Source organism: Leptodactylus fuscus, chromosome 2 (genome assembly GCF_031893055.1).
Source record: "Leptodactylus fuscus isolate aLepFus1 chromosome 2, aLepFus1.hap2, whole genome shotgun sequence".
Classification (NCBI taxonomy): Eukaryota; Metazoa; Chordata; class Amphibia; order Anura; family Leptodactylidae; genus Leptodactylus; species Leptodactylus fuscus.
The window spans coordinates 234023661-234034698 of NC_134266.1; the positions used below are offsets into that span (position 1 = coordinate 234023661).

The 11038-nt window shown below is 41.9% G+C and overlaps 1 protein-coding gene across 1 annotated transcript in view; it reads left to right on the top strand.

Moving 5' to 3' along the window:
- The window catches only part of NCKAP1L (NCK associated protein 1 like), a 164956-nt gene extending 154620 nt beyond the window's left edge, over positions 1-10336 (top strand). Inside the window, exon 31 of the mRNA XM_075265865.1 lies at positions 9312-10336. Within this exon, the coding sequence (XP_075121966.1) occupies positions 9312-9428 (117 nt within the window). The 3' untranslated portion in view covers positions 9429-10336. The remainder of the gene's footprint in view (positions 1-9311) is intronic.
- Positions 10337-11038: the final 702 nt, after the last annotated feature.

Below are 11038 nucleotides of genomic sequence, written 5' to 3' on the forward strand. Positions count from 1 at the left end.
TTTCCAGATTTATATTCGGGAAGTGCATAGAGATTTACAGGCAAAAGCAATTTAAATGCAAATGCCTGCAAAGGAGCGCTGCCTTTAATGAGAGTGGACAGCGCTGATACTGTAGGAGGCAGCACAAGTTAAGAACTAATGTGCTGGCCCCCATAGCCATGCTTAGGAAAATGGTAAGAGGCAGGAGGGCCTTAATCTTTCCTGCCAGAGGTCTTAAAACCTAGTTTGGCGGAATGGGCCACCAGTACATTGTGTTGTTATGGGAATGGATTAACAGAGAATGGCAAACATTCACACAAGGTGGATAACAGTAATACTCAACAGGTGCGACTTTAGTGAGTGCAGATATAATCGTATAGCCTGCGGGCAGAGAAACTGCAGTGCCATGTAAGTATATTCTACTATGCTTCATTGGTAGCAAAATGATGTTAAACTTATTCTTGACACACTTCATAATTCTTATACATGATTATTGATCTATCAAGGTTAGTTATTCATATTCAAAAGGTTTTTTTTTTTTTTTTTACAAGAACTGTGTTTTCTGTGCCAAAATCCTTGTCAAAACCTGGCCACTTTGAAGTGCAATGATATCAATTAGGAGGTAGTGATTGATATCATTGGGATGAAAGGAACAAAGCATCCTGCCCTCTCTAGCTGAAGTTTCAATGCCGGAGACTGCCCCGTGTCACCACACATTGCATAGTCCTGTGGTTCTTAACCTTGTTTGAGGTACCGAACCTATTAGTTTCATATGCACATTCACCGAACCCTTCTATAGTGATAAATCAAATATGATTTTTTTCCAAATTCAAGACATAAGTATATGGTTTTCTACTGGTACACAAAATGAACCGTGCATAGGGCCTAGGGTTCAATCGAACCCCGGTTAAGAACCACTGGCATAGTCCTACTGACTGGGGCTAATAACTGTCGAATCTGAGACAACTGTTGTTTAAACTTATGGCTCATCCTCAGTTTTATAGCACAAGTTCCCCAGTAACAATACAAAACAGATTTTTCCAGTGTGTATTGTGGGAGGTTAGCTCGGTAGAAGCAGTGGTGCGGACCTAAACAGTCAAGGCAGGGACACAAAATATACAGCAAACTGGTTTATTTAGGAAAAAAAAACAGGAAAATAAATAAACCTTGACTTCAGGCACAAAATGAGCAAAACAAAATACAGACTTAACTTCAGGCAAACATAAAATCCTGCTTATCTGAGCAACTAACTAAACAGTACTGAGAACCTAACTATACATGTGGCTTACTTCCAGCCACATGAACAAAACAATCATAATGTTGTCTCACTAGACTCAGGGTTACAAGACAGATCCATACACCTCCTTTCACCACATGGATAAGCACTGGAGTGCAGGATCTGCAGCCTTTTTCTGGCCCAGTAGTGAGCCCAGGATCTACACTTGGGCTGTGGCCTACTCTAGATCTGCCCTGGACCACACAGATGTCAGAAACCTGGGGCTAATATATATGGACTCCAGCACTCTGCCCAGGGGTGAACCTGCCTTTTTCGCCACCCAAGGCAGACGACAGAGGCGGGTCGGAGCAAAGGGGGCGGGGCGAACCGAAGGAGGCGGGGCAATGGGGGAGGGGCAGAGCGGTGTTAGCAGGCAGAGAGCAGGCACGGAGAGGACCGCTGCTCCAGCGGCTTCCCCAATCCACCGCTCGGTGACGCTAAGCTAGTCCAGGATAGCTTGTCCTGGACTGGCTTAGGTAAGCAAAAATGCCGCCCTCCCCGGGGCCCTGGCATAGCGCCACCTGAAGCGGTCGCTTCAGGTCGCCTCATGGGAGGTGTGGCGCTGACTCTGCCTGTCACCTTCTCACGGTATTTTTTTGCAGTGCGAACATACTGTTCAGTAAAATCAGAATCTAATGGAGACTTTTGTTCTTTGCTGTAAGCCGGTAGTCGGTAGCAGAGATGGGCAACACAAGCTCAATATAGTTTCAGTGGTTCATAGTCGTGCAGAAACATACGAACAACGCCTAAATGACAGGGACAGAATGTGCACAGTATGCTGTTGTATGCTTGGATAAATACCGTATTTCACAGCTTCTAAGACGGCACGATATTCTTTAAGAAGTAAGAGAAGTGCACAGCAGAAGCCTGTATTCGCTTCTTTATCCTTGTGCAAAACCTCTTTCTAGTGCTCTTCTACTATGTACCGTATGTTACTACTATGTAAGACACAGGCAGGCTTCTTACTACTGGAGGAGAACTATTTTGCATACTTTTTAACATGGAACAATGGCACAAAGGACCCAATAGCTGGACTCTCTCATGTAAAATTTTTGTCTAGTTTTACATATCCAGTTACATTACTTCTCTTACATACAGTGGTGTAACTATTGGGGGTGCAGACATAGCAGTTGCATAGTACCTAGGGGCCCCATTACAGAATCTGGGGGCACAAGTTGCTGAGACAGAAGAGCCTGAGAAGAGAAAGTTGTTTTGCTGCACAAGACACCTATTGAGTGAAGACTGAGACAAGATGGCGTAAGATGGTAACCTTATTGGAATATTAGTTCTGCTACTGTGACTTTTCAGCATGGTCATATATTAAGTTATTTGTGTCACGCCCCATTTCTAATAAATTATACTGGGAAATATCCTATTTCTTTGCCATTGGCATAGGCCATTTTTGTGGTTAAGTGACCATAAGTTTTCCATTTGGCTAAAAAACTGCTGCATAGCAGAAACACATTTTACACTTTCAGCCTTATTTTACCAATTTTACAAAATTTTCCTGCTATTCAGAATCATATTATTCTCAACCTGTAAATGGAATAAATCATTATTTATGACCCGGCTCTGTAGATGTCCTGTCCTTCTGCTGTAATAGGGAAATATATTCAGACAAGAAAAGGTTAAAATCTTCATGGCATTGAACATGAATCAGATATATGAAAATACACTGACATTTCTTCCTGAGTATCCAGGATACTGCTAGGAGACAGAAGGAAAATGTGCTATGCTGAAGAAAATAACATGCACATTTCATTACGAGCGGAGTATTATATACTATAATTAGGAACATTGAACACTTGCATTACATAAGAAGCCATGGGGCATACAGAGACATTGCCAAGTCAGGACTGATAGAGCACACACCGAGTTGTATACATGCTTCTTCTAAATTATGGGTAACCCTAAAATGGCATAGTTCCATCTGTAAATATAGATGGCTTCCTTCAATATTATGTTAAAGGAATTGCCTCATATTCATATCCCCTTTCCATAATGCATGTCATATTAGTAGGGCCAGATCCCGTCCATCCATGTATTACATGTGGGACAATACATTTGAATGACTACGTGTAATACTACATTTTCAATGTATTCGCCGCTAGAGAAGAATTAAGCAGCTGGTGACATCTATCCCTTGACAAAGTGAAATGTCTGTTTAAGGTCCCAGAAGACTAAGGCTAAGTTCACACACAATTACAAATGTCCATATTCCGTTGCGGCTTCTGTGATGGGATGCCGATGCAGTGCACAGCATCCCGTCGTGGCCTTCTGATCCGGATTAGGATCAAATGAATGGGCCTTGTTCGGAGAGTGCTGTCGCAAGGCAGACACCGCGATTGATTCAGCCGCAGAATCCGCCTGAAGAAAGGGCAGCTTGTTTCTTTTTTTCCATTAGCGACATGTTGCCGCTAGCAGAAAAAAGAACGCTAGCAGTCTCAGGTCTTTTCTCCAGGAGCCAGTTTGTTCCAGCTCTCAGAAAAAGAAGCGAGATGCTCATTCTTCAGGCCGAATCGCGAGGCAACTTCATTGGGCCTAATCTGGAGCGGAGTTTGCGACTGGATGCCGATGCAGTCCACCAGCATTCAGTCGCGGCTTCCCTGTTTTTTGGACCAGAACCTGAGGAGGCCTACTCAGGTTCCGGTCCAAAAAAAACATCTGAACTTACCCTAAGGAAAGGGCCCAACTTTGCAAAACCCTTGAACTGATCCAATGCAAACCAAAACTAAATTTTTTTTGGCCAGAGCACAAATAAGATGGGGGCAGGAGCCTCCATGGACTTTAGTCAGAAACGTCAGGTACATGTGAAAGAATTTATAAAGGGGCATCAGGATAGGAAGAGGCTTTAAACCAAGTATATAGAGGGGGCAAATCATCCACATTTGCCTAATTCTAAAAACAATAATAAAAAAAATATATTCCATGCAATGCATACGTGCCAACCATTCTGGATTCAGCAGTACAGTCCTGGATTCCTAGTGCTGTCCCAGGTGGAAGGCAATATGTCCCAGTATATCCATTTATACCCATTTTGTACAGTATTAGCACAACTGATATGTATGAACTATCTTTGTGATACATAACAGTCAACAGGTTGTATTATACTCACCAATTGCCCATGGTTGAGCCTTCTGAGGCCTGAATCCTGTTCTTCTCTAGGACATGCTGCAAATTATGTCCAGATGATGTCATGTCCTGTTGTTCAGCGTCTGAGTGTAATATGCTTCAACAGGCTGGAGCCAAGAGGAGAGGGGCCTGTGCCGGATCGGGGACCATGAGCAGAGGCTGTTACCTTTTGGCATAAACCAGTGGATAATGGCCTCATGTCACTGTATGGAGTTCAGTAAAGGGAGCATTATACTGTATAGGGGCAGGAAAGGGGGCATTACACTATATAGGGGCAGGAAAGGGGCATTACACTGTATAGGGGTTAGTAAAGGGGGCATTACACTGTATAGGGGTCAGTGAAGGGTGCATTATACTATATAGGGGTCAGTAAAAGGGGTATTACACTGTATGGAGGTCAGTAAAGGGGTCATTACACTGTATAGGGGTTAGTAAAGGGGGCATTACACTGTATAGGGGTCAGTAAAGGAGGCATTACACTGTATAGGGGTCAGTAAAGGGGGCATTACACTGTATAGGGGTCAGTAAAGGGGGAATTATACTGTATAGGGGTTAGTAAAGGGGGCATTATACTGTATAGGGGTCAGTAAAGGGGGCATTGCACTGTATGGAGGTCAGTAAAGGGGGTCATTACACTGTATAGGGGTCAGTAAAGGGGGCATTATACTGAATAGGGGTCAGTAAAGGGGACATTACACTGTATGGGGTCAGTAAAGGGGTATTATACTATACAGGGGTCAGTAACAGGGACATTATACTGTATAGGGGTCAGTAAAGGGGGTATTATACTGTATAGGGGTCAGTAAAGGGGGCATTATACTGAATAGGGGTCAGTAAAGGGGACATTACACTGTATGGGGTCAGTAAAGGGGTATTATACTATACAGGAGTCAGTAACAGGGACTTTATACTGTATAGGGGTCAGTAAAGGGGGTATTATACTGTATAGGGGTCAGTAAAGGAGGCATTATACTGTATAGGGGTCAGTAAAGGGGACATTACACTGTATGGGGTCAGTAAAGGGGTATTATACTATACAGGGGTCAGTAACAGGGACATTATACTGTATAGGGGTCAGTAAAGGGGGTATTATACTGTATAGGGGTCAGTAAAGGGAGCATTATACTGAATAGGGGTCAGTAAAGGGGACATTACACTGTATGGGGTCAGTAAAGGGGGCATTATACTATACAGGAGTCAGTAACAGGGACATTATACTGTATAGGGGTCAGTAAAGGGGGTATTATACTGTATAGGGGTCAGTAAAGGAGGCATTATACTGTATAGGGGTCAGTAAAGGGGGCATTACACTGTATAGGGTTCAGTAAAGTGGAAATTATATTGGGGCAGTAAAGGGAGTATTATATTGTGTATTGTGTATTATACTGTAAGGGGGACAATAAAAGGCCATTATGCTGTGTAGGGCTGCTAAGGAGGCAACATCAAATTTCTTCATAATAAATAAAAATAGCAGTAATGTAATCCCTATCTTCAGTTTTCCCATATGGTATAATGCTGGCATACTGCAGTTGCATCTATAGTGTTTGCTATTACATTGCTCAGACAGTAGTGTGCACTGCATACTCTTATTTCTTTTTGGATGGGTTGGCAAATTTTGTTTCTTCAATTTTACCTTTTTGTTTTGTGACCATAGTGAGAACTACTTTCTGATAGTAACCTTCTTGGGCTAATAGAGGCGGTGCCCAATGGGTAATATCCCGCACCCAATGGAATATCTAGAACAAAGATATCCCCTTTAGGCTGGACGTATACATTACATAACTGTTGACCATACCAGTTACTTGGAGTTAAGAAATCCCTATAAGCCTCAATCCCTATGTTAATGGTAAATTGTGGGTAACAACATCCCTACTTGTAGCTTCAGCTCAGAGAAGGAAGATGTGACTGTAAGAAGCCATCTTATCCCAATCCACTATTACTAATGCATATCCATCTGATGAAACTTCTGACCAGGTGTGAGATAAGGGCTACGTGATTCATTTCCAATGTTAAGTTAAATAATTTCAGTATTTTCTGTTTGCACGCTTTAGATTTACTGAGCAAAGCCAATTATGTGGCTAATTCCGTGCGGGTTTATCCCGGCACTGATCACTGATGTGCACTCGCTGTGACAGACGTAATGAAGTTTGGGCTTGTTCCTGAGCAACTCTATATTATCACAGTGGGGATGAGAGTGACCAAAGCTGTCTAAATCAATACATGTATTTACCAAACCTTGCTTCATTTATCTGTCTATGTAGACACATGATAATTCTTATTACCCATTTACTGAGAACTGTGCTCGGTCCGGAGGGAAATATAGCAAGCAACTTCTCATCAATGCACAACAGGGGTTATATATTAAGCACATTCCCCTCCATGTAGCAATGATCATTGTTCCATTACTCAGTATTCCCAGCACATGTCAAACTTCTGGAATGTTTTTCAATCCCCTTTACTCCCTTTTTAATACATTTTCTATTATAACCTTGCAGTACGGATCAAGGAAGCCGTATTATGTGCAGAATATTACGCTATCAACTTATCGGTGTGTAACACACTAAGATGTCAAGTGCATTGTAATGAAACACTATGGCTTCTGTATGACAAGCATGGTTTTCATGGTCGAGTACATTTCTATAGAATCTTTACAGATGTAGGAGAGGGGAGTCGCATTTGTTATGATAGGTATAGATGTGTTATGAGTAGTTTTTCCAATAGTGGTTTGGACCATGTGTCTGCATTATATATAACAATGGTAGCAAAAGTGACTAACCTTGGTCTTTCAATATATGTAAATGTTTATATTAAAGGGGTTTTCTGGTCCTAGATGCAAACTGAGACCGATCCTTAAGTTCTTTTTTCTATATTGCTCTCCTATCCCTGAAGCTTGGCTTTCCTCTGCTCTGCTCAGACAATAATGTATTTTTTAGATTTCTTTCTATGTGCTTTGCTATTACTCCCATGATGTCTCCTCACAGTATCACTATGGCAGCTAGAGACAGTACCATCACTGCCTGCTTGAGGACAATGTATTGTCTTTCTCTTTATATTTTCCTAAATAATTCCAATAGACTATAAGTATACTATTAAGTAGGCTGAGCTGTGATCTCCTCAATTATAACTATGGGAGATTGTCTGTGGAACAGTCCATCATAAAAGAGGTGAGAGTATGTAACTGTTATCAGTCCGAGTGAGATCACATGATTCAACTGAAGTGAAGGATGCCATACATTTTCAGAAATCAATGACTGAATTATATATTGAGGGAATAGGTACATAATGGAAGAAAAAATGTTACTGTTTGTCACTGTAAGGGCTAGTTCACACGGGGTTCCATGTGAGCACATTCCGTCGCGGCTGCCACGATGGGATGCCAATGCAGTGCCGCTTTCCACTCCGGATTAGACCCAAATGAATGTGCCTAGTCCGGTGGGTGGTGTCGCGAGGTGGAATCCACCTGAAGAAAGGTCATGTCGCTTCTTTTTTCCACGAGCGGGAGCAAACCGCTAGCGGAAAAAAGAAAACTAGCGGTCTACATAGACCTCTATTGTGAGGGGGCGGATTTTGAGGCAGATTCCACGTCTAAATCCACCCCCTCTTGTCCCGTGTGAATAAGCCCTTAACACGCAGGAAGCACAGCTATGCCTATACGTTCCTAACTTGTGTAGTGTCTATACTCAGTAGAATCCTAACTTAGGGTCGCACAGTATCTGTCCCCTTCCTATTCAGAATATGTTTAATCAAAGTTTAATAAGGATTTTTCAAGAAATAATAGTAACATAGAACATGAACTAAAAGGAAAATTAATCGGGCCAATGCCCACAGGACAGGGCAAACATAGAGTGGATCATATCATATAAAGCATCCAGGAACACTAAAGCAAGGCAATACCCAAAGGACAATGTTTAGTTTGGTCCTGGGGGCAAACAACATCACAGGGCACTGTTCGGAATATGGCAGCACATGAAAGGTATTCCAGCCAAAATGATTCTACTACATTATGCTTAATTTGGGCTGTGAGAAGATGGTGAATGACACAGGAGTTCTGTCTTTGATGTTTTTGTCATGCACCCCCTCAGGTGCTGCTCCTGGTACACAGAATATACACAACATCTGCCAACACAGTATTTTTCCATACACCTGGCCAATACGCAATGTCATAGGAAAGAACAGTCTATTATGCTTTGCTAGGCTATTTGTCTGTGGGGAACATCACCGACAACACATTGATGATATCTGTGTGCCATCTGTGCCCTCCACCGTCCCATACATTTAATTATTAAATCTGGACCACAAATTGGGCAGGAATAGAAGCTCATGGCCCCCATAACAGACCTATGATAACACCTGGTGATGAATGGGACCATAAGAGCAGAATCACTCTGTGTTTTACGAATAGCACATTGGCAGAACACTTGTCCATCTACATGTGACCTTATGGAGGGGGACACAGTAAAATGTATATACAGCACAAAATGTGAATATATTCTTTAACCTGTACTGCTTTTCAGACAGATCCTCTACAAATGCAGATTGCAAGTTCTCTATAAAGATACAAACAGCACATACATCCAAGGGTGGACATACCATATGTGCAACCTATACACCTGCATAGGGGCCTGTGACAGCAGGGGGCCCACTGCCCTCCTAAAGCAGCTTCCTACTCTCTATTAGATTGCATATAAACTACTTAGCTAATGAATTGCATAGATCATTTTCACATATAGTTTGAGTTATCGGAGAGCAGGTGGCCTATACACTTGCAAGGGGCCCATACATATTCTTGCTCAGGGGCCCCCTCTGCTGTCTGGATACAACTACGGGCACCTCAGTTCTTGGGGACAAAGAGAACCAATGCTTACAAGCACTTTGCATGTGTTATTGTTGCTTCTTACTACCTGTCTGTTTGCTTGTATTTCAGATTGTGGAGGAGTCTTCGTTCCTCACCGTAGACATGCTGGAATCCTGTTTTCCGTATGTGCTGCTGCGGAACGCCTACCATGAAGTCCATCGCCTTCCTTCCATAATGTCTTCCTGATTATCTTTAATGTATTTGACTCTTTTGCTATGCATACACCTACCATGAAGTGACCGCCATACAGTACCCTAGTACTTGTAGATGCATCAGTATTCATCAGAGATCAGTAAGACTGTAGGATCATAGTCTTCTGTGCAATGTGCAGAATAATGTTATCATTTCCAAATAACTCCCTCGGTGAGATTTCTTTCTACATCACTTTTAATAAGAAAGTAACCAAACCAGTGTTTTTCAGCGAGCGCGAAGGCAAAATAATAACAGCAGAACAAGCACAAAGGATTTTGCTGCCAATTATAGTTGCCTGCAGCCAGAGGAAATCGCCCGCTGCATTGCTTTTAAAATGCCAAAGTTGTCATTGTTTTTCTGTCTTCTCATTTGTTTGTCAGGGCACTTCACTAAAATCTAATACACAGAGTAACATGTACTAAATGATATATATTGTAGTAGCTGAGAAACGCTAGTCGTACGATCAATGACTTGATGAGCTGTAAAGAGCCACCTCCATTTGTTTTTGTTGTTATGTAATCTGCCTGAATATGTCAGCTCTGCGGATATGTTAAAGGGAACCTGTCGTATTGAGTATGCAGCTCCATACAGTATGAGGGTGTGCTGTATACCAGGAGGGGCTGAGCACATTCATATATTGGGGAAATATTCACTATAATTTGTCATTTATTCATTTATATTTGTATTCATTCTGGACTTAGGAGTCCAGTCAGTGATCCTGTTGCATGATATCTATTCTCATACAAGGAAGGCTGTCAGTCACCGTGTAGGACCGCCCACTGGACTCCTAAGGCAAAATGAATACGTGAAAAGTTACATTGAGTCTTCTTCCAAAAAATAGTTTCTCCTCCTGCATGGCATATTGATTACAGATAGAGCGCCATTATACCGAGTGATCATTTTTCCCAAATTTATATGATATTACCTTTGCTTATTAACATTATAAGAATATCTTTTATAGTCAAATTATAGTCCAAGAAATTAATAAATAAAGCATAAAGGTTCATGCTGACACTTGTGATTTACTCATATTTCATTTGGTTGTGATATGAAGAATCAATATCTATCTACAGTATCTATCTATCTATCTATCTATCTATCTATCTGTCTGTCTGTCTGTCTGTCTGTCTGTCTGTCTGTCTGTCTCTGTCTGTCTGTCTGTCTATCTATCTATCTATCTATCTATCTATCTATCTATCTATCTATCTATCTATCATCTACAGTATCTATCTATCTATCTATCTATCTATCTATCTATCTATCTATCTATGTGTCTGTCTGTCTGTCTATCTATCTATCTTCTATCTCAGGAGTGTCAAATCAAATCAAATAAAAAAAAAAAGCTTTATTGGCACGTCCAAATAGATATTTGGCATTGCCAAAGCTAGTAAAGTGTGTGTGTGTGTGTGTGGGGGGGAGTTGGACTCGGGTGGGTGAGTGGTGGGTATGGTGGGGGTGGGGTGGGTGGTTTGGGGTATAACAGTCCGTGGAGTCTCATCTTCCTCTTCGTTGGTGACCGTTATATGGGGAGGTGGGGTGGGGCGGTTGGTTTGGGGTATAACAGTCCGTGGAGTCTCATCTTCCTCTTCGTTGGTGACCACTAT